Source organism: Staurois parvus, unplaced genomic scaffold, assembly GCF_062004578.1.
Source record: "Staurois parvus isolate SC_StPar_1 unplaced genomic scaffold, SC_StPar_1.0 ptg003771l, whole genome shotgun sequence".
Classification (NCBI taxonomy): Eukaryota; Metazoa; Chordata; class Amphibia; order Anura; family Ranidae; genus Staurois; species Staurois parvus.
Genome location: NW_028321567.1, coordinates 1 through 25,250, shown reverse-complemented (window position 1 = coordinate 25,250; position 25,250 = coordinate 1). Strand labels below are relative to the sequence as shown.

Below are 25,250 nucleotides of genomic sequence, written 5' to 3'. Positions count from 1 at the left end.
AGAGATCATTGAATCACTCATTGAAAGGGGCGTGTTCAAAATAATAGCCGTGTGGAGTTCTATTAGTGAGGTCATTCATTCTTTGATAAACAGGTGGCAATGATTGCCCTTATTTAAGGAAGGAAGGCAGCAAAATGTTGGACATGCTGGTTACAGTGCATTTCTCTCTGAAATTCTGAGGAAAATGGGTCGTTCCAGACATGTTCAGAAGAACAGCGTACCTTGATTAAAAAGTGGATTGGAGGGGAAAACATATAAAGAAGTGCGGAAAATGATCGGCTGCTCAGCTAAAATGATCGCAAATGCTTTAAAATGGCAACCAAAACCTGAAAGACGCGGAAGAAAGCAAAAAACTACCATTGGAATGGATAGAAGATTAGCCAAAATGGGGCGGACTCAGCCAACAATCAGCTCCAGGAAGATGAAAGAAGGTGTGACGTTCCCTGTGAGGACTCAGCCAACAATCAGCTCCAGGAAGATGAAAGAAGGTGTGACGTTCCCTGTGAGGACTGTTACAATTAGAAGACGCCGATGTGAAGCCAAGCTATCTGCAAGAAGTCCCCGCAAAGTCCTACTGTTGGGAAAAAGACGTGTGCTGAAAAGGTTACAATCTGCCAAAGAGCACATTGACTGGCCTAAAGAGAAATGGCGCTACATTTTGTGGACTGATGGAAGTAAGATTGTTCTTTTTGGGTCTAGTGGGGCGGAGACAGTTTGTCAGACGACCCCCAAACACTGAATTCAAGCCACAGTACACTGTGAAGACAGTGAAGCATGGTGGTGCAAGCATCATGATATGGGGATGTTCCTCATACTACGGTGTTGGGCCTATTTATCGCATACCAGGGATCATGGATCAGTTTGAATCCATCAGAATACTTGAAGAGGTCATGCTGCCTTATGCTGAAGAGGAAATGCCCCTTGAAATGGGTGTTCCAACAAGACAACGACCCCAAACACACCAGTAAACGTGCAACATCTTGGTTCCAGACCAACAAGATGGACGTTATGGAGTGGCCAGCCCAATCCCCGGATCTTCATCCAATAGAAAACATGTGGGGTGACATCAAAAATGCCGTTTCTGAGGCCAAACCAAGAAATAGAGAAGAACTGTGGAATGTGGTCCAATCATCCTGGGCTGGAATACCTGATCACAGGGGCCAGAAGTTGGGGGACTCCATGCAACACAGATGTACAGCAGTTCTCAGAAACAGTGCGACTACAACCAAATATTCATGAAGTCATTCAAAGGAAAGCAAAATCTTCAAACATTTCTCAGTTTATATAGTGAATGTTTGAGTTTGTAAAGAAGAATACAAACACTGCTAGTTTTTTGAACCGTCTAATATTCACTTTTCTTCCATTTTTTAGAGGAACAACACAAATTTGATGTATTTTTCTTCATGTTTTGATTTGGAATAGAATGTGTCGTGTTCCCAATGCATTTGTGTGGATGGAAATAAAAGCTATTAGAAGGATTTTCAGCTTTATTCACTTTTTTCAACACACTGCTATTATTTTGAACACAACTGTATATATTGCATGAGAGGGGTCTGGACAGGATGGTTCATCTTGGGTTTTAATTCTTTATGAGCCATAGTTAGAAGATTGCTTAGTTAGGTTGCCCGGCAGCAAGCTTTTAAGGGATCCCTTATCCTTTTTTTTTCCTAAGGAGAATCTGTACATAACCCCTGAAACGCGTCTATCAACTTTTGATAGATTCCCCTTATTCTGAGAGGTTGTATCTGGATCAGTCCTTATGGCTTGGAACTCTTGTCTTCCTTTTCGCTCCATATAACCGACTCCTTGAGGAACCCTGTTGGGGTCCCACCTGCCATACTTTACAGTCACGTGACTGATTTGGAACATTTATCAATTCGATTCCAGCACCCCCACATTTTGAGTCCATCACTCGGGTCGTTCTTAGTCTTTCCTCCTCTCTTCCCCCCCCCACAGGACGATATCCTGTCTTTTGAGACGGAGAAGCAGACGGTGTATCTGCAGGTATATAGGCCGGTCTATTTCCAGCTGGTGGATGTTGTTACTGCAAAAGGCGCAGTTCCCTGCAGACGATGAGTATGCATCTTGGTCCTCTGACGAGAAGGAACAGTTCCGAATCTACAGGTACTGGGATATAATATACAGGCGTTGATGGTTTTTTATCTCAAAGTGTTTTTATTGTCCCATCTATGCACTCCTAATACTGTTGATAGGAAATGGGGGCCTTGAAATTTAAAGTGACTGAAGACATTCGATGTTGGAGATCAAATCTTTGAAAGACTTTAGATTGAATAACCAAGTAATTGAAGTGATTTTTCAAAACCATAAATGGTTAATCATGGTAATTTTGTATTGTGTAGTGTTGTCACGAGCAGGGGCGTAATCTGGGGGGGGATAAGAGGGTCAAAATTCTCCTCTAGAGCATCCATGAAGCAGCAGCTGGGGGTTGCATGCAGTTAAGTGCAAAGGGTTTCAATAACCAAACCATTTAAATAAATAAATAAAAAAAAAAAAAAAAAGTAGCATCGTCACTTCAACTTTTGTAAAAATAAAAGCTAGTTAAATAAATAAGAAAATGTGGAAGAGGTGGGCACCTTTTCCAGGTAAAGAGAAGGGCACAGTGACTGGCTGGGTGGCATCAGTGGCGGAGGGGATCACAGGAAAGGGAAGTTTGTCATGTGACCTGCACCCCTCGTTGGGCGGTGGTGGTATGGTGGACGCATTCCCCTGATCTGTCATTGGGCAGTGGTAATCTGGTGGAGGCACATCTTGAACCATTGGTGGCAAGGTGAAGGCACATTCGCCCATATTACTGAGCAGTGTTGATGTGGCACAAGTTCATCTCCCAGGACTGTTGCCAGGCAGTGATGGTATGATGGCGGCTGTAACGGAACCGTCCCAGCCTGTGCTGAGTACTTCCGTTCGGACAGGGAAGTGATATCCTAACACCGACCACAGACACCACTGCTGACCATACAAGACTAGACGATACCAGTCTTGAAGTAAACCAGGAAATAGACTAGTTTAATTTAACACAGATACAAGATATATACACTCAGGGGACAATAGCGCCTCCCTGCATAATGACACAGGGTGGGGCAATCTACCTTTAGTAACAAAAGACACACCAACAGACAGTCCCATCAGGAGGTCTGCTGGAAACACCCCCCACCAAGCCAATACACAAACACGTACATCCCATAATAGTTTGCTCCAAAGCAAGACACACAACAGAACTGTTACAGATCCGCCAGGTGGTACCTCTGGCAGCCCACTAGGCGGAATCACCCGGAGCGTGGGAGTCTAAGTCCCGGTCTGCGTTTTCACCAGGGCCCCTGATGGTGGGGATGGGACTTGGAGCAGAACCAGGACCAGGTCACGACCTCCGAGCAATACCACCAGTGGCAGAGGGAGCCTCCGGGGATGAGAGTAAGGCAGAATAGAGCCAGATGTGAGGAGGCCGGCAGGACCAGGCAGGATAAACCGGCGGTTGTCACCGTGGGGAATGGCGAGGTACAGAGACGGCAGGCAGAGAGTGGTCAGGTCACACGCAGGGTCAGTACCGGAGTCGGTCCGCAGAATGGTCAAACAAGCCGGGGGTCGGGATAGGAGAAGGCAGCGTAGTCGGGGGCAATCCGGGTCAAACACAGGAGAAGGCAGCATAGTCAGATAATCCGGGTCAGGGCTGGAGCAGGCAGAAGGTCAAACAATCCGGGTCTTTAATCACAGGGCACAGGTAACGACAGGTAACAGATCAGACCTTGCGGCGATTTGTGACAGTGCAGGGCATTTTTAAATATCGCGCCCTGCACTGTCATTGGCCGCCCAGGACACGCCCCCGGGCTGTCATTGGCCGCCCGAGGCTCCTACTGCGCATGCGCTGCTTCCTGTCAGCCGCGGGCCGCCGGGATCTGGTGCTTGTGTGCCGGCGTGAACCGCCGCTAGTGCGCATGCGCCGGGGACGGAGCCGTGGCGGTCCCTGACCAGAACAATTAGATGCAGCCACATGGCATTAAACAATCAACACTACCCACCCCAATATTAGGACAGATCACCTTGTACCCCTAATAGGCACAGGGTGACTTACACATAATAGGGATATGGGGAGCTGAGACAGAGGTCTCCTCACCTCTCCAAAGGGAGCTGGATTCCATGGGCCCCCCACCCAAAGTGACTCCCATCACATATCTCCCCTTTCGGCAGGAGACTAACGCAGGAGGAAACCCCAGACGGGTGGACTTCGAAGTTAGTCTGTACTTCCAGTCCCCCAGTGCCATCACTCACACCGTTCCCCAAGCAAATTGTCCCACACAAAGCATTACCCAGCCAACCTCTGCCTCTCTCGTAGAACATACCCGCCGCCCCCACCCAAAGTGACATTCCCACATACCATCGCTGGGCAGTAATGGTGTGGTGGAGGCGCATCCCCCCCGGTACTGTCTCTGGACAGTGGTGGAGGCGCATCCCCCCGGTACTGTCTCTGGACAGTGGTGGAGGCGCATCCCCCCGGTACTGTCTCTGGACAGTGGTGGAGGCGCATCCCCCCGGTACTGTCTCTGGACAGTGGTGGAGGCGCATCCCCCCGGTACTGTCTCTGGACAGTGGTGGAGGCGCATCCCCCCGGTACTGTCTCTGGACAGTGGTGGAGGCGCATCCCCCCGGTACTGTCTCTGGACAGTGGTGGAGGCGCATCCCTCCGAAACTGTCTCTGGACAGTGGTGGAGGCGCATCCCCCCGGTACTGTCTCTGGACAGTGGTGGAGGCGCATCCCCCCGGTACTGTCTCTGGACAGTGGTGGAGGCGCATCCCCCCGGTACTGTCTCTGGACAGTGGTGGAGGCGCATCCCCCCGGTACTGTCTCTGGACAGTGGTGGAGGCGCATCCCCCCGGTACTGTCTCTGGACAGTGGTGGAGGCGCATCCCCCCGGAACTGTCTCTGGACAGTGGTGGAGGCGCATCCCCCCGGTACTGTCTCTGGACAGTGGTGGAGGCGCATCCCCCCGGTACTGTCTCTGGACAGTGGGTGGAGGCGCATCCCCCGGAACTGTCTCTGGACAGTGGTGGAGGCGCATCCCCCCGGTACTGTCTCTGGGACAGTGGTGAAGGCGCATCCCCCGGTACTGTCTCTGGACAGTGGTGGAGGCGCATCCCCCCGGTACTGTCTCTGGACAGTGGTGGAGGCGCATCCCCCCGGTACTGTCTCTGGACAGTGGTGGAGGCGCATCCCCCCGGTACTGTCTCTGGACAGTGGTGGAGGCGCATCCCCCCGGTACTGTCTCTGGACAGTGGTGGAGGCGCATCCCCCCGGTACTGTCTCTGGACAGTGGTGGAGGTGCAACCTTCAAGTAAGGACTAGGAGCTGCTAGTGCACTTAGTGCTTTCAATGGAAGGGTCCCTTGCAGACCACAAAACGGGGGTTGTAATGTCTGTGCCTGAGCTTTTTCTTTATGTATGGGGAGTGTCTCGGCCATTTGTAGCCCGTCACTCTGCCTGACAGTAATCTGCCATTATCTTGTCAGCAGCACAGCATGCCAGTACAGGAACCTAGCCGAGCAAGTCATGTTCTTCAGAGGAGGATCTATACCAGGAATATTGTGGTGTAGAGCCAACACCCCCATCCCTGGTTACAAGCCTACTTCCCCCAGGCCTGACCTTGATCATTCATACCCTGGAGGTGTACAGTGTTCCTTGGTGTTGTATTCCTGCCAAGGAGCAATGTGTGTACAGATGGAGGGGAAGGAAGACCCTTCTGGCTGGGCTCCCTGACGTTGAGCAATACAGATCACATATAATATTTCCATTGCACACATTCTTGGCAATGGTAGAAAATGAATCGGGTTCTGTAGCAACTACCAGCTGGAGAGCGGGTAATGTGATAAGCAGGCGTATACCGTATATCACCAGCACACCACTGATCTCGGAAATGTCATCCAAACGGTTATTCAATGATCACATCACAGAGGTTGAGGGACAATGTTTTGGAGCAACGCAGGACCCCTTTGTCAGGCATGTGATTCCGACATTGAGCAAAGTGCATTGGCCGTAGTACCTGCTTTCCTTTCTCAAACCTTATATAAAATACAGCTTGGGAAATTTCATGTGTTCTTTTTTTCAGATACACTATATTGCCAAACGTATTGGGCTCCGCCCTCCAGATCATGTGATTCAGGTGTTCCAATCCCCTCCATGGCCACAGGTGTATATAATCAAGCCCCCAAACAGCCGAACGGTGGCAGTGCAGGGTCGGGTGACCGTTTATAAACGGCCTCCCCGCCCCCTGCTTGTGTGCGCTCCCTGGGAGTGCGCAGCACCGCGATCCGGTGCCCGCTGTGTCCTCTGGACACAGTGGATCACCGATTGTCGTACGGGACCTTTGTTCGAGGTCCCGATCATGTGATCACTGATTTGGCCAATTAGTGATCACATGCAGAGTAGTAAGTAAGATGTCACTTCTGACATCATTGCTTACTACGTGTGAAATCTGTGAATGATAACAGAGATTACATGGTACAAGGCTATTCACAACAGGCTTGTACCATGTGACTAGCTGTGACCAATCACAGCTCACACAGTAGTTCTCAATGGCTGCAAGAATGCAGCCAGAGAAAAGGAGAAATGATTGCTTTTACAGCCTTTATGGGTGTAAAAGCAATCAGTGTAAAAAAAAAAAAACTTTATCACCCCCCACAAGTAGTACAGTGTCACCATGGTGACAATGTACTGCTAGGGTGACAGTATGTAAAAACAAAAATAAAAAATTAAAATTAAAAAAAGTTAAAAATGATTGGTTATAAATTCGGATTTTTTTTTTTTACTAAAAAGATAACGGAATACATTTTGGCCAAGATTTATGATGAAATATTATTTATTTGCAAAATTTTAAAAGCACTTTTTTCAAAATTTTTTGACTTTTTCATTTATATAGCAAAAAAAATAAAAATCCCAGCGGTGAATAAATACCACCAAAATAAAGTTTTATCTGTCTCAAAAAATGCTAAAAATTCATATGGGTACAGTGTTGCATGACTGCGCAATTGTCATTCAAAGTGTGATAGCGCTGAAAGCTGAAAATTGGCCTGGACTGGAAGGGGGTGAAAGTGTCCGGACTGGAAGTGGGGTGAAAGTGTCCGGACTGGAAGTGGGGTGAAAGTGTCCGGACTGGAAGGGGGTGAAAGTGTCCGGACTGGAAGGGGGTGAAAGTGTCCGGACTGGAAGGGGGTGAAAGTGTCCGGACTGGAAGGGGGTGAAAGTGTCCGGACTGGAAGGGGGTGAAAGGGTCCGGACTGGAAGGGGGTGAAAGTGTCCGGACTGGAAGGGGGGGAAAGTGTCCGGACTGGAAGGGGGGGAAAGTGTCCGGACTGGAAGGGGGGGAAAGTGTCCGGACTGGAAGGGGGGGGAAAGTGTCCGGACTGGAAGGGGGGGGAATGTGTCCGGACTGGAAGGGGGGGGAAAGTGTCCGGACTGGAAGGGGGGGAAAGTGTCCGGACTGGAAGGGGGGGGAAAGTGTCCGGACTGGAAGGGGGGGGAAAGTGTCCGGACTGGAAGGGGGGGGAAAGTGTCCGGACTGGAAGGGGGGGGAAAGTGTCCGGACTGGAAGGGGGGGGAAAGTGTCCGGACTGGAAGGGGGGGAAAGTGTCCGGACTGGAAGGGGGGGGAAAGTGTCCGGACTGGAAGGGGGGGGAAAGTGTCCGGACTGGAAGGGGGGGAAAGTGTCCGGACTGGAAGGGGGGTGGACTGGAAGGGGGTGAAAGCGTCCGGACTGGAAGGGGGGTGGGACTGGAAGGAGGTGAAAGCGTCCGGACTGGAAGGGGGGTGAAAGCGTCCGGACTGGAAGGGGGGTGAAAGCGTCCGGACTGGAAGGGGGGTGAAAGCGTCCGGACTGGAAGGGGGGTGAAAGCGTCCGGACTGGAAGGGGGGGTGAAAGCGTCCGGACTGGAAGGGGGGGAAAGCGTCCGGACTGGAAGGGGGGGAAAGCGTCCGGACTGGAAGGGGGGGAAAGCGTCCGGACTGGAAGGGGGGGAAAGTGTCCGGACTGGAAGGGGGGGAAAGCGTCCGGACTGGAAGGGGGGGAAAGCGTCCGGACTGGAAGGGGGGAAAGCGTCCGGACTGGAAGGGGGGTGAAAGCGTCCGGACTGGAAGGGGGGTGAAAGCGTCCGGACTGGAAGGGGGGTGAAAGCGTCCGGACTGGAAGGGGGGTGAAAGCGTCCGGACTGGAAGGGGGGTGAAAGCGTCCGGACTGGAAGGGGGGTGAAAGCGTCCGGACTGGAAGGGGGGTGGGACTGGAAGGGGGTGAAAGCGTCCGGACTGGAAGGGGGGTGGGACTGGAAGGGGGGTGAAAGCGTCCGGACTGGAAGGGGGGTGAAAGCGTCCGGACTGGAAGGGGGGTGAAAGCGTCCGGACTGGAAGGGGGGTGAAAGCGTCCGGACTGGAAGGGGGGTGAAAGCGTCCGGACTGGAAGGGGGGTGAAAGCGTCCGGACTGGAAGGGGGGTGAAAGCGTCCGGACTGGAAGGGGGGTGAAAGCGTCCGGACTCGAAGGGGGGTGAAAGCGTCCGGACTGGAAGGGGGGTGAAAGCGTCCGGACTGGAAGGGGGGTGGGACTGGAAGGGGGGTGAAAGCGTCCGGACTGGAAGGGGGGTGGGACTGGAAGTGGGGTGAAAGCGTCCGGACTGGAAGGGGGTGAAAGCGTCCGGACTGGAAGGGGGGTGAAAGCGTCCGGACTGGAAGGGGGGTGAAAGCGTCCGGACTGGAAGGGGGGTGAAAGCGTCCGGACTGGAAGGGGGTGAAAGCGTCCGGACTGGAAGGGGGGTGAAAGCGTCCGGACTGGAAGGGGGGTGAAAGCGTCCGGACTGGAAGGGGGGTGAAAGCGTCCGGACTGGAAGGGGGTGAAAGCGTCCGGACTGGAAGGGGGGTGAAAGCGTCCGGACTGGAAGGGGGGTGAAAGCGTCCGGACTGGAAGGGGGGTGAAAGCGTCCGGACTGGAAGGGGGTGAAAGCGTCCGGACTGGAAGGGGGGTGGGACTGGAAGGGGGTGAAAGCGTCCAGACCGGAAGGGAGGTGAAAGCGTCCGGACCGGAAGGGGGGTGAAAGCGTCCGGACCGGAAGGGGGGTGAAAGCGTCCGGACCGGAAGGGGGTGAAAGTGTCCGGACTTGAAGGGGGGTGGGACTGGGAAGGGGGTGAAAGCGTCCGGACCGGAAGGGGGGAAAGTGTCCGGACTGGAAGGGGGGGAAAGTGTCCGACTGGAAGGGGGGAAAGTGTCCGGACTGGAAGGGGGGAAAGTGTCCGACTGGAAGGGGGGAAAGTGTCCGGACTGGAAGGGGGGAAAGTGTCCGGACTGGAAGGGGGGAAAGTGTCCGGACTGGAAGGGGGGAAAGTGTCCGGACTGGAAGGGGGGAAAGTGTCCGACTGGAAGGGGGGAAAGTGTCCGGACTGGAGGGGGGAAGGGGGAGGGGAAAGCGTCCGGACTGGAAGGGGGGGAAAGTGTCCGGACCTGAAGTGGTTAGGACAACCATGGCGTGTGTCACCCGCACTTGGCATGTGAATAACCCGTGTTTCCTTCTCCTACAGAGTGGACATCTCGGATACCCTCATGTATGTCTATGAGATGCTCGGTGCTGAGCTGCTCAGTAACTTGTATGATAAACTCGGGCGCCTCCTGACCTCCTCAGACCACCCCACGTCCTGGCAGGTAGGTTTTAGGACACCAGGAAAAGGGTTTTTTTTGTAATAAATTGAGATAAAAATAAACATTGGTCACTATCGGAATTTCTGGTGAATGCTCCTCCCCTTTGCGAGTATTGCTGGGATTTGGGCTGGGGAGGTTTTGCCAAATTTAAATTTCTTGTTGGCGAGGATTAGAATGATCACCGGACACCGATCTGGCTGGCTGTGGTCAATGTGGTCATTCTAATCCCCTTTTTATACTTTTGCTGGGAAGTCGAGTTCCCAGAATGCATTGGCTGTCTTTCCTGACCTGTTGTCTAGGTAAAAAAAAACCCAAAAAACTTTTATTGGACCTGATACAACCTGTGGTGCTTGTGTACAGGGGGCTCTGTGGTGAGTACCCTTGTGTAAAGGGGGACTCTGTGGTGAGTACCCTTGTGTAAAGGGGGGCTCTGTGGTGAGTACCCTTGTGTAAAGGGGGGCTCTGTGGTGAGTACCCTTGTGTAAAGGGGGGCTCTGTGGTGAGTACCCTTGTGTAAAGAGGGGCTCTGTGGTGAGTACCCTTGTGTAAAGGGGGGCTCTGTGGTGAGTACCCTTGTGTAAAGGGGGGCTCTGTGGTGAGTACCCTTGTGTAAAGGGGGGCTCTGTGGTGAGTACCCTTGTGTAAAGGGGGGCTCTGTGGTGAGTACCCTTGTGTAAAGGGGGGCTCTGTGGTGAGTACCCTCGTGGTAAGGGGGCACTGTGGTGAGTACCCTCGTGGTAAGGGGGCACTGTGGTGAGTACCCTCGTGGTAAGGGGGCACTGTGGTGAGTACCCTTGTATAAAGGGGGTACTCTGACAACTCCTGATATGAGGGGGCACGTTTTCCGGCCCTGTCTCAAGGGACCCCTAGGCATACCATGGCTGACAGAGCTGCCTGTAAGAACTGTACATGAATCTGATTTTCCTTCTCAGTGGGTCCCCAATTACACAAAAGGCACAACTATCCACGTCTGGCATGTCTCACCAATCGTGATGCAGGTATTTGCTTGACCGTGAACTCCCGAAACCATACACACGCACCACTTAGTCATGTAACACCCGACGTGCAGAAATGCATACAAAAATGGGATACTTAGGACAGAATGATGAGAGGGGAAGCAGGACCAGACCCTGGTGAAAACAGGAGGAAGAACCCAACATTTTGGGGGTGTGGAGACCCCCGTTCTCCTGCCCCCCCCCCACCACTCTTTTCACTAGAGCCTGGCTCTGCTTTCCTCTGCATATCCAGCTGCTATATAATGAAGACTTCAGATGTTTAGTGAACTGGTTCTCCATCACTCATGAATAGAAAAGGCTCTTATGACCCCAAATACAATGAATGTTCCATGTGTTCCGTCCTGTGGATACTCAGCCTTGGTAATAATGGATTGTTCTCTCCTCCAGCACACAGAAGCGTTGTTGTATGGATTCCAGTCCATAGCCGAGACTGTTGACGTCAACTATTCCGACGTTGTCCCGGGGCTCATCGGCCTCATCCCGCGGATCAACATCAACAACGTGCAACTTGCAGACACAGTTATGTTTACGATCGGTAAGGAAAGACGATTTTTAACAGTTTTTTTTTTTCTTTAACCGGTTGCAAACCACCTATCGCAGTTTTACTGCAGCAGAGCAACATGTGGCGGCCAGAAGGCGAGGGGTCTGCCAGTCATTTTGGCTTGGTGGACCATGTTGGAAACCCTTTGTGCCCCCCCTTATGTATTATACATGGAGATCATATCCCCCCTTATGTATTATACATGGAGATCATATCCCCCCTTATGTATTATACATGGAGATCATATCCCCCCTTATGTATTATAAATGGAGATCATATCCCCCCTTATGTATTATAAATGGAGATCATATCCCCCCTTATGTATTATACATGGAGATCATATCCCCCCTTATGTATTATACATGGAGATCATATCCCCCCTTATGTATTATACATGGAGATCATATCCCCCCTTATGTATTATACATGGAGATCATATCCCCCCTTATGTATTATAAATGGAGATCATATCCCCCCTTATGTATTATACATGGAGATCATATCCCCCCTTATGTATTATACATGGAGATCATATCCCCCCCTTATGTATTATACATGGAGATCATATCCCCCCTTATGTATTATACATGGAGATCATATCCCCCCTTATGTATTATACATGGAGATCATATCCCCCCTTATGTATTATACATGGAGATCATATCCCCCTTATGTATTATACATGGAGATCATATCCCCCCTTATGTATTATACATGGTATTCATATCCCCCCTTATGTATTATACATGGAGATCATATCCCCCCTTATGTATTATACATGGAGATCATATCCCCCCCCTTATGTATTATACATGGAGATCATATCCCCCCTTATGTATTATACATGGAGATCATATCCCCCTTATGTATTATACATGGAGATCATATCCCCCTTATGTATTATACATGGAGATCATATCCCCCCTTATGTATTATACATGGAGATCATATCCCCCCTTATGTATTATACATGGTATTCATATCCCCCCTTATGTATTATACATGGAGATCATATCCCCCCCTTATGTATTATACATGGAGATCATATCCCCCCTTATGTATTATATATGGAGATCATATCCCCCTTATGTATTATACATGGTATTCATATCCCCCTTATGTATTATACATGGAGATCATATCCCCCCCCTTATGTATTATATATGGAGATCATATCCCCCCTTATGTATTATACATGGAGATCATATCCCCCCCTTATGTATTATACATGGAGATCATATCCCCCCTTATGTACTATACATGGAGATCATATCCCCCCCTTATGTATTATACATGGAGATCATATCCCCCCCTTATGTATTATACATGGAGATCATATCCCCCCTTATGTATTATACATGGAGATCATATCCCCCCTTATGCATTATACATGGAGATCATATCCCCCCCTTATGTATTATACATGGAGATCATACCCCCCCTTATGTATTATACATGGAGATCACATCCCCCCTTATGTATTATACATGGAGATCATATCCCCCCTTATGTATTATACATGGAGATCACATCCCCCCTTATGTATTATACATGGAGATCATATCCCCCTTATGTATTATACATGGAGATCATACCCCCCCTTATGTATTATACATGGAGATCATATCCCCCCTTATGTATTATACATGGAGATCATATCCCCCCTTATGTATTATACATGGAGATCATATCCCCCCTTATGTATTATACATGGAGATCATATCCCCCCTTATGTATTATACATGGAGATCATATCCCCCCTTATGTATTATACATGGAGATCATATCCCCCCTTATGTATTATACATGGAGATCATATCCCCCCTTATGTATTATACATGGAGATCATATCCCCCCTTATGTATTATACATGGAGATCATATCCCCCCTTATGTATTATACATGGAGATCATATCCCCCCTTATGTATTATACATGGAGATCATATCCCCCCTTATGTATTATACATGGAGATCATATCCCCCCCTTATGTATTATACATGGAGATCATATCCCCCCTTATGTATTATACATGGAGATCATATCCCCCCTTATGTATTATATATGGAGATCATATCCCCCTTATGTATTATACATGGAGATCATATCCCCCCTTATGTATTATACATGGTATTCATATCCCCCCTTATGTATTATACATGGAGATCATATCCCCCCCTTATGTATTATACATGGAGATCATATCCCCCTTATGTATTATACATGGAGATCATATCCCCCTTATGTATTATACATGGAGATCATATCCCCCCTTATGTATTATACATGGAGATCATATCCCCCCTTATGTATTATACATGGTATTCATATCCCCCCTTATGTATTATACATGGAGATCATATCCCCCCCTTATGTATTATACATGGAGATCATATCCCCCCCTTATGTATTATATATGGAGATCATATCCCCCTTATGTATTATACATGGTATTCATATCCCCCTTATGTATTATACATGGAGATCATATCCCCCCCTTATGTATTATATATGGAGATCATATCCCCCCTTATGTATTATACATGGAGATCATATCCCCCCCTTATGTATTATACATGGAGATCATATCCCCCCTTATGTACTATACATGGAGATCATATCCCCCCCCTTATGTATTATACATGGAGATCATATCCCCCCCTTATGTATTATACATGGAGATCATATCCCCCCCTTATGTATTATACATGGAGATCATATCCCCCCCTTATGTATTATACATGGAGATCATATCCCCCCTTATGTATTATACATGGAGATCATATCCCCCCTTATGTATTATACATGGAGATCATATCCCCCCCTTATGTATTATACATGGAGATCATACCCCCCCTTATGTATTATACATGGAGATCACATCCCCCCTTATGTATTATACATGGAGATCATATCCCCCCTTATGTATTATACATGGAGATCATATCCCCCCTTATGTATTATACATGGAGATCATATCCCCCCTTATGTATTATACATGGAGATCATATCCCCCCTTATGTATTATACATGGAGATCATATCCCCCCTTATGTATTATACATGGAGATCATATCCCCCCTTATGTATTATACATGGAGATCATATCCCCCCTTATGTATTATACATGGAGATCATATCCCCCCCTTATGTATTATATATGGAGATCATATCCCCCTTATGTATTATACATGGAGATCATATCCCCCCTTATGTATTATACATGGAGATCATATCCCCCTTATGTATTATACATGGAGATCATATCCCCCCTTATGTATTATACATGGAGATCATATCCCCCCTTATGTATTATACATGGTATTCATATCCCCCCTTATGTATTATACATGGAGATCATATCCCCCCCTTATGTATTATTCATGGAGATCATATCCCCCCATTATGTATTATACATGGAGATCATATCCCCCCCTTATGTATTATACATGGAGATCATATCCCCCCTTATGTATTATACATGGAGATCATATCCCCATTATGTATTATACATGGAGATCATATCCCCCCCTTATGTATTATACATGGAGATCATATCCCCTCTTATGTATTATACATGGAGATCACATCCCCCCTTATGTATTATACATGGAGATCATATCCCCCTTATGTATTATACATGGAGATCATACCCCCCCTTATGTATTATACATGGAGATCATATCCCCCCTTATGTATTATACATGGAGATCATATCCCCCCTTATGTATTATACATGGAGATCATATCCCCCCTTATGTATTATACATGGTGATCATATCCCCCCTTATGTATTATACATGGAGATCATACCCCCCCCCTTATGTATTATACATGGAGATCATATCCCCCCTTATGTATTATACATGGAGATCATATCCCCCCTTATGTATTATACATGGAGATCATATCCCCCCTTATGTATTATACATGGAGATTATATCCTCTTTTATTTTTAAATTATCAGATATCAAACTACTAGTTAAAAAAAAAAAAAAAACCCACCCCCACGAAATTAAAATACGAATATTTTTTTTTATAAAATAAATTGGTATTTTACGAAGGAGATTGCTTGGAAAAGCGATGGAGGAAATGCTAAGTACAATACATATTCAGACGGCATTGACCTAATCGATGAGCTGCAAACGTACAGATCGGTGAAGTGAGTGGGGGAGGCGGGCAAAGGTAGACATGATGGACAACAGAAAAAACAAATCAATTTTTGCTTAAAGAGTAACTCCACTTTTCTTGTGAAGAAAACTTTTTCCCCTCTGGGGGATCTCTGTACATTGAAGGGATTTTAACAGATTTTGTTGAAGATTTCTCCCTTTTGTTATTCTGAAGATGGCGCGGTCTGTATCCATGTGCATAGTGAATGGGAGTGATTTCAGGAAATGAGGCGGAGCTCTGTCTGATTGGATGCAGCTTCTAATGCACATTGTGAGAAGCTCACAGTGTGCAGAGATATCAGAGGAAGCCATTTCACTCCAGGAGAGGAGCCGGTACACCTGTGCAAGACTGAAGGGGAGGAGCCGGTACACCTGTGCAAGACTGAAGGGGAGGAGCCGGTACACCTGTGCAAGACTGAAGGGGAGGAGCCGGTACACCTGTGCAAGACTGAAGGGGAGGAGCCGGTACACCTGTGCAAGACTGAAGGGGAGGAGCCGGTACACCTGTGCAAGACTGAAGGGGAGGAGCCGGTACACCTGTGCAAGACTGAAGGGGAGGAGCCGGTACACCTGTGCAAGACTGAAGGGGAGGAGCCGGTACAGGTGTGCAAGACTGAAGGGGAGGAGCCGGTACAGGTGTGCAAGACTGAAGGGGAGGAGCCGGTACAGGTGTGCAAGACTGAAGGGGAGGAGCCGGTACAGGTGTGCAAGACTGAAGGGGAGGAGCCGGTACACCTGTGCAAGACTGAAGGGAAGGAGCCGGTACAACTGTGCAAGACTGAAGGGGAGGAGCCGGTACAGGTGTGCAAGACTGAAGGGGAGGAGCCGGTACAGGTGTGCAAGATTGAAGGGGAGGAGCCTGTACACCTGTGCAAGACTGAAGGGGAGGGTCAGATTAAAGCTCAGCTTAGGGCTCCGGATCTCCTGCCTCTCTGGAGGTCCCGGTTTATATGGTTTTTTTTTTTTTTTAATTCTTCCCTTTTTCTGCAGACTTCAGGCCAGTCAGGTGATGATTGGGGTTCTCTATCTCCTCGTGAAGGTTAAAGGTGTTGGATGATGCAGAGAGCTGTGATGATGACCACACCCCTTTCCTGCATCAATACACAGTGAATGCAGGGTGCCATGGTGACCCACCCCTAGTGGGCGTGATCATATTGCTCTGCACTCACAGTATCTCCTCAATCTTCTGGGTTTAACCTCTTCCCGACGGTTGTGCGTATACATGCGTCCAAAACATAAACAATGCTGTGTTGAGAGCGTGCGCCATACATGCTTCCGGCACAGCTACCAGTGGTTACCTGCAGGGGCGGACTGACAACTCATGGGGCCCCCAAGCAATAGGGGATCATGGGGCCCCTGTGTCCTTGCCCAAACTCAAAAAAGCCTATGAAAAAGGTACCAGGGGCATCTCATGGGGGCCCCTACTGACCCCGGGCCCTCGGGCAGTGCCCGAGTTTCCAAATGGTCAGTCTGCCCCTGGTTACCTGAAACCTCCTGATCTCTACTTGCCATCAGGAGCTATTTGATCATGTGACTGCTATGTCTGCTAGTCACAGGGGGTCACATGCTCAGAAAGCCCGCCTCCTGATGTCAAGAAGGTCCTAATGGGCTGGTAGGAGGTGGTGGGAAAGGACTGAGGACATCATGTGGTGGAATTGAGTTACTGCAGTCGACTGCATCAGAGAGGAAAAGAACATCGCAGGCAGAGCTTTTTTTAATTATAATACTGCGGGGGAGGGGGGGGCATTATATAAACAAAGATTTCACCCACAGTTCAGATTTGATTCAATCGATTTAATTTGATTAAGATCGTTTTCTACCATTGCAAATGTATGAACGACTATGCTCATTGCTTGCAGCTGTACAGCTCACTTTTGGAGGTGGCTGATTATAATACGAGGAAAGAAGAGAAATATTGCTAATATCACTCTCCCTCTCTGTGTGTTTCTTAGGGGCACTGGCAGAATGGCTGGCGGACCACCCAGTCATGATCAGTAAGGTGTTACCGCTCGTCCTCCACGCTCTGGGGAATCCTGAACTGTCTGTGTCTAGTGTCTCCACGCTAAAGAAAATCTGCCGGGAATGCAAATACGACCTTCTCCCGTACGCTGCCAACATTGTCGCTGTGTCCCAGGTAACACAATACTGCAGACTCCATCTACTGCTATCCATTTATGTGTACGCATGGCGTTCTATTCACTAAAGAAAAGCGCTTTCTTCCCACTGACCCCCAATGTAAGGAGCATTCTTCCCACTGACCCCCAATGTAAGGGACATTCTTCCCACTGACCCCCAATGTAAGGGACATTCTTCCCACTGACCCCCAATGTAACGGACATTCTTCCCACTGATCACCAATGTAAGGGACATTCTTCCCACTGATCCCCAATGTAAGGGACATTCTTTCCACTGACCCCCAATGTAAGGGACATTCTTCCCACTGACCCCCCAATGTAAGGGACATTCTTCCCACTGACCACCAATGTAAGGGACATTCTTCCCACTGACCCCCAATGTAAGGGACATTCTTCCCACTGATCCCCAATGTAAGGGACATTCTTCCCACTGACCCCCAATGTAAGGGACATTCTTCCCACTGATCACCAATGTAAGGGACATTCTTCCCACTGACCACCAATGTAAGGGACATTCTTCCCACTGACCACCAATGTAAGGGACATTCTTTCCACTGACCCCCAATGTAAGGGACATTCTTCCCACTGACCACCAATGTAAGGGACATTCTTCCCACTGACCTCCAATGTAAGGGACATTCTTCCCACTGACCCCCAATGTAAGGGACATTCTTCCCACCGACCACCAATGTAAGGGACATTCTTCCCACTGACCCCCAATGTAAGGGACATTCTTCCCACTGACCACCAATGTAAGGGACATTCTTCCCACTGACCCCCAATGTAAGGGACATTCTTCCCACTGACCCCCAATGTAAGGGACATTCTTCCCACTGACCCCCAATGTAAGGGACATTCTTCCCACTGACCCCCAATGTAAGGGACATTCTTCCCACTGATCACCAATGTAAGGGACATTCTTCCCACTGATCCCCAATGTAAGGGACATTCTTCCCACTGATCCCCAATGTAAGGGACATTCTTCCCACTGACCACCAATGTAAGGGACATTCTTCCCACTGATCACCAATGTAAGGGACATTCTTCCCACTGACCCCCAATGTAAGGGACATTCTTCCCACTGACCCCCAATGTAAGGGACATTCTTCCCACTGACCCCCCAATGTAAGGGACATTCTTCCCACTGACCCCCCAGTGTAAGGGACATTCTTCCCACTGACCCCCCAATGTAAGGGACATTCTTCCCACTGACCCCCAACGTAAGGGACATTCTTCCCACTGATCACCAATGTAAGGGACATTCTTCCCACTGACCCCCAATGTAAGGGACATTCTTCCCACTGACCCCCAATGTAAGGGACATTCTTCCCACTGACCCCCAATGTAAGGGACATTCTTCCCACTGACCACCAATGTAAGGGACATTCTTCCCACTGATCCCCAATGTAAGGGACATTCTTCCCACTGATCCCCAATGTAAGGGACATTCTTCCCACTGACCCCCAATGTAAGGGACATTCTTCCCACTGATCCCCAATGTAAGGGACATTCTTCCCACTGACCACCAATGTAAGGGACATTCTTCCCACTGATCCCCAATGTAAGGGACATTCTTCCCACTGATCCCCAATGTAAGGGACATTCTTCCCACTGACCACCAATGTAAGGGACATTCTTCCCACTGATCCCCAATGTAAGGGACATTCTTCCCACTGACCACCAATGTAAGGGACATTCTTCCCACTGATCCCCAATGTAAGGGACATTCTTCCCACTGACCACCAATGTAAGGGACATTCTTCCCACTGATCCCCAATGTAAGGGACATTCTTCCCACTGACCACCAATGTAAGGGACATTCTTCCCACTGATCCCCAATGTAAGGGACATTCTTCCCACTGACCACCAATGTAAGGGACATTCTTCCCACTGATCCCCAATGTAAGGGACATTCTTCCCACTGACCACCAATGTAAGGGACATTCTTCCCACTGACCCCCAATGTAAGGGACATTCTTCCCACTGACCACCAATGTAAGGGACATTCTTCCCACTGACCCCCAATGTAAGGGACATTCTTCCCACTGACCACCAATGTAAGGGACATTCTTCCACTGACCACCAATGTAAGGGACATTCTTCCCACTGACCCCAATCCTCAATGTAAGGGACATTCTTCCACTGACCATGTAAGGGACATTCTTCCCACTGACCCCCAATGTAAGGGACATTCTTCCCACCGACCAACAATGTAAGGGACATTCTTCCCACTGACCCCCAATGTAAGGGACATTCTTCCCACTGACCCCCAATGTAAGGGACATTCTTCCCACTGACCCCCAATGTAAGGGACATTCTTCCCACTGACCCCCAATGTAAGGGACATTCTTCCCACTGACCCCCAATGTAAGGGACATTCTTCCCACTGATCACCAATGTAAGGGACATTCTTCCCACTGATCCCCAATGTAAGGGACATTCTTCCCACTGATCCCCAATGTAAGGGACATTCTTCCCACTGATCCCCAATGTAAGGGACATTCTTCCCACTGACCACCAATGTAAGGGACATTCTTCCCACTGACCCCCAATGTAAGGGACATTCTTCCCACTGATCCCCAATGTAAGGGACATTCTTCCCACTGATCCCCAATGTAAGGGACATTCTTCCCACTGACCACCAATGTAAGGGACATTCTTCCCACTGATCACCAATGTAAGGGACATTCTTCGCACTGACCACCAATTTAAGGGACATTCTTCGCACTGACCCCCAATGTAAGGGACATTCTTCCCACTGACCACCAATGTAAGGGACATTCTTCCCACTGACCCCCCAATGTAAGGGACATTCTTCCCACTGACCCCCCAATGTAAGGGACATTCTTCCCACTGACCCCCCAATGTAAGGAACATTCTTCCCACTGACCCCCAATGTAAGGGACATTCTTCCCACTGACCCCCAATGTAAGGGACATTCTTCCCACTGACCCCCAATGTAAGGGACATTCTTCCCACTGATCACCAATGTAAGAGACATTCTTCCCACTGACCCCCAATGTAAGGGACATTCTTCCCACTGACCCCCCAATGTAAGGGACATTCTTCCCACTGACCCCCCAATGTAAGGGACATTCTTCCCACTGACCCCCCAATGTAAGGAACATTCTTCCCACTGACCCCCAATGTAAGGGACATTCTTCCCACTGACCACCAATGTAAGGGACATTCTTCCCACTGACCACCAATGTAAGGGACATTCTTCCCACTGACCCCCAATGTAAGGGACATTCTTCCCACTGACCCCCAATGTAAGGGACATTCTTCCCACTGACCCCCAATGTAAGGGACATTCTTCCCACTGACCCCCAATGTAAGGGACATTCTTCCCACTGACCCCCAATGTAAGGGACATTCTTCCCACTGACCCCCAATGTAAGGGACATTCTTCCCACTGATCACCAATGTAAGGGACATTCTTCCCACTGACCTCCAATGTAAGGGACATTCTTCCCACTGATCCCCAATGTAAGGGACATTCTTCCCACTGATCCCCAATGTAAGGGACATTCTTCCCACTGACCACCAATGTAAGGGACATTCTTCCCACTGATCCCCAATGTAAGGGACATTCTTCCCACTGACCACCAATGTAAGGGACATTCTTCGCACTGATCCCCAATGTAAGGGACATTCTTCGCACTGATCCCCAATGTAAGGGACATTCTTCCCACTGATCCCCAATGTAAGGGACATTCTTCCCACTGACCCCCAATGTAAGGGACATTCTTCCCACTGACCCCCAATGTAAGGGACATTCTTCCCACTGATCCCCAATGTAAGGGACATTCTTCCCACCGACCACCAATGTAAGGGACATTCTTCCCACTGACCACCAATGTAAGGGACATTCTTCCCACTGATCCCCAATGTAAGGGACATTCTTCCCACTGACCACCAATGTAAGGGACATTCTTCCCACTGACCCCCAATGTAAGGGACATTCTTCCCATTGACCCCCAATGCAAGGGACATTCTTCCCACTGACCCCCAATGTAAGGGACATTCTTCCCACTGATCCCCAATGTAAGGGACATTCTTCCCACTGACCACCAATGTAAGGGACATTCTTCCCACTGATCCCCAATGTAAGGGACATTCTTCCCACTGACCACCAATGTAAGGGACATTCTTCCCACTGACCCCCCCAATGTAAGGGACATTCTTCCCACTGACCCCCCAATGTAAGGGACATTCTTCCCACTGACCACCAATGTAAGGGACATTCTTCCTACTGACCCCCCAATGTAAGGGACATTCTTCCCACTGACCCCCCAATGTAAGGGACATTCTTCCCACTGACCCCCAATGTAAGGGACATTCTTCCCACTGACCCCCAATGATTGAGTGAATTACTGGAAATTCAAGTGTTCCCCTGGGGTAAATAGTCCTACTGGTCTCGGGGACCTCCTGTAAGTGTAGAATTCTGTTGTGTGTGTATTATACGGAGGCTCTTCCTTCACTAAAATATCTTGTCTTCTCACATTGCAGGACGTGTTGCTGAAACAGATTCACAAGGTAATTGGGGGATCTCCCCTGTCTGTACAGGGTGAAGATTTGCCCCAACCGATCAGTGTTGTGAAGGGGAGGGGGCCGTGTTTTCCTTGTCTGTTCTCCTCATTATATCGATCTTCTCTTTCAGACCAGTCAGTGTATGTGGCTGATGCAGGCGTTGGGCTTCCTGTTATCGGCCCTGCAGGTGGAGGAGATTCTCAGCAACCTACACTCCCTCATCACCCCCTATATCCAGCAGCTGGAGAAGTTGGCTGATGAGACGGTGAGTGCTGCTCGGCATGCTCTGTCCATTGTTCTCATGTTGTGGAAAACAGTGATTGCTTAACCGCTTTCCCACCGCCCTATAGCAGATGTACGACTACAGGGCGGCAGGGGTGCGCAAAATCACGTGTGTGTGTATGTATATATGTATGTATGTATGTGAATATATATATATAATCTGTGTGTGTATGTATATATATGTATGTGTGTGTGTGTATATGTATGTATATATGTGTATATATATGTGTGTGTGTGTGTGTGTATGTATATGTGTATATATATACATACATACATACATACATACATACATACATACATACATACATACATACATACATACATACATACATACATACATTTTATATCTATATATATCTATATATATATATATATAGATATATATATATATATGTGTCTGGGATTTTGTTTTTCCAGGCAGGGGGCGCGTGCCCTACCTGTGCCGCTCTTCACGACCTCGGCTGTCAATCACCGTGTCCCGGCCGGTGATTACTCGCCAGCACCCGGTGATCGCCGAGCATTTCCGATGGGAAAGAGAGCTGTATGTAAACAAACCAGATCTCTCCCCTGTCAGCTCCTGCACACTGCTTTGTATGGCTCTACATAGCAGTGTGCTTACAGTGGAAAGCGCACACACAGCCTTCAGTAAAACAACACACAGTTAACCCTTTGATCGCCCCAGATGTTAACCCCTTCCTGCCCAGTGCCATTATTACAGTGTCAGTACTTTTTATTAGCACTGATCACTGTATTGGTGTCACTGGGGATGTCAGTGACACCAAGTCAGCTCCCTCTAGTGTCAGAATGCCTGCCGCAGTCCCACTGTAAGTCGCTGATTGCCGCCATCACTAGCAAAAAAAAATAATAATAATTCCAGTATCCAGTATCTATACTGCCATTTGTAAACGCTATAACTTTCAGGTAAACCAATTAATTTACACATATTGGTTTTTTTTTTTTAAGCAAAGACATGGAGTGGGAGACATTTTGGCCTAAATTTATGACGAAATTTGATTTTTTTAACATTTTTTTCACTAGACATGTTTAATAGCAAAAACTGAAGAATATTTTTTTTTTTTTTTTTCTCATAATTGTTGGTCTTTGCATGACCGCGCAATTGTCAGTTAAAGTAATGCAGCGCCGCAACGCAAACAATAGCCTGGTCAGAAAGAAGGGGAAATCCTCTGGAGGGCGAGGGGTTAAAGTGGAATTCCGGTCACAATCTAAGCCTAAACCTGCTCCCGCCCCTATTCTTGGCCTGTTCTATCTAACCCATAAAGGAAAGTTTCCAATACCTTCCTTTTCTGAAGTCGGTCCGGTAACATGATCGGGTCACAGCACCGGCTTCCGTGTAGAGGAGGGACCACCGACAATGGCTGCACCATAGTACGTCTATGGGTGACATCCTCCCCTAGGCTCTGCAGTCGCTGTCGCTGCTCTCGCTTCTACACTGAAGCCGCCGATGGAGAGATCATGTGATCGGGCCGGAGGGACTCCAGAATAGGTAAGTATGCACATCTTTCCTTTTACAGGGTGGATAGAATGGGGGTGGGAGTAGGTTTAGGCTTAGTTAGGTTGACTGGAATTACACATATAAAGCGAATGTACGGTTTTGTATATATTTTATGTATGGTCGGGACAAAAACACTTATTTAACTAAAGAAAAAACAAAAAAAAAAGAGTAACTGTACCTTTTTTATATTTTATTTTCATTGCTAGCCAGCAGATGGAGCTATAAACATTTTTGGAACACAATTTTGAATCTCCCTATCAGCTGCAGGAAAAAAGCCTGTCTATAGAGTTCTATAGCTCAGGCTTTGGGAATCCTTTGGCATGTATTAAAAACACTGATGTAACTTTAAAGTCTAACTCTGGGAAAGGTAAACACCTTCCCCCTCAGTGGGGTTGTCCCACAATGCAAGGGTTAAATGCTTGTTCAGGCCTGGCGGAAGGACAATAAAAACTTTTTTTTTTTTTCTTACTCGATTGGCTGCTTTCCCTGCAGACGGGGCTTTCCCATGCTCTGGCAATGGACTGTTTTCAGGGTCCTCTCGTCCAGTGCACGACTCTTTAAAGGGCATTTTCATTGGATGGTAATGTGTATGCTGCTGGATGTGGCTTAGGCCGTGGCTGCTATGGCTGAAGGCTTTACAACGGTCTTGGCATCGAGTTCTATTCCTGTCACTTCCAGAAATTCTTATGGTAAATGAAAGTTTTATTTTATGCAGTAGTCATGTTTGAGTGAAGGTTTTGTACAATATATCTGTGCTTCCGGATTCCAGGAGTTGTGTGTGAAGTTTATGACAATGTTTGTATTGGTATAATGTCATTCCATTTTTTTCTTTCTGTGCAGCCGAACCCCTCTAATAAGCTGGCGATAATCCACATTCTCGGCCTCCTCTCCAACCTCTTCACCACATTAGACATCAGCTGCCATGATGATGAGCATGAAGGAGCAGAGGTCAAGAAGCTGCCGGTAGCACATGGACCCAATCCGGTGAGTCAACCAAGCTGATCCTTTTCCTTTCCTCTCTCTCTCTCCTCCCTCTCTCTCCTCCCTCTCTCTCCTCCCTCTCTCTCCTCCCTCTCTCTCCTCCCTCTCTCTCCTCCCTCTCTCTCCTCCCTCTCTCTCTCTCCTCCCTCTCTCTCTCTCCTCTCTCTCTCTCTCTCCTCCCTCTCTCTCTCTCCTCCCTCTCTCTCTCTCCTCCCTCTCTCTCTCTCTCCTCCCTCTCTCTCTCTCTCCTCCCTCTCTCTCTCTCCTCTCTCTCTCTCTCTCTCCTCCCTCTCTCTCTCTCTCCTCCCTCTCTCTCTCTCTCCTCCCTCTCTCTCTCTCTCCTCCCTCTCTCTCTCTCTCCTCCCTCTCTCTCTCTCTCCTCCCTCTCTCTCTCTCTCC

General features: G+C 48.4%; 1 protein-coding gene across 1 annotated transcript; it reads left to right on the top strand.

Moving 5' to 3' along the window:
- Nucleotides 1–1,956: 1,956 nt before the first annotated feature.
- Nucleotides 1,957–24,887, top strand: LOC149427427 (importin-13-like; the record flags this gene model as incomplete). Its single annotated transcript, XM_089668051.1, is given in 8 exon segments — nucleotides 1,957–2,040; nucleotides 2,042–2,124; nucleotides 9,566–9,686; nucleotides 11,087–11,234; nucleotides 17,360–17,541; nucleotides 22,055–22,081; nucleotides 22,206–22,340; nucleotides 24,711–24,887. Coding segments are annotated over 8 exon segments (942 nt in total), but the record flags the coding sequence as incomplete, so codon positions are not given.
- Nucleotides 24,888–25,250: the final 363 nt, after the last annotated feature.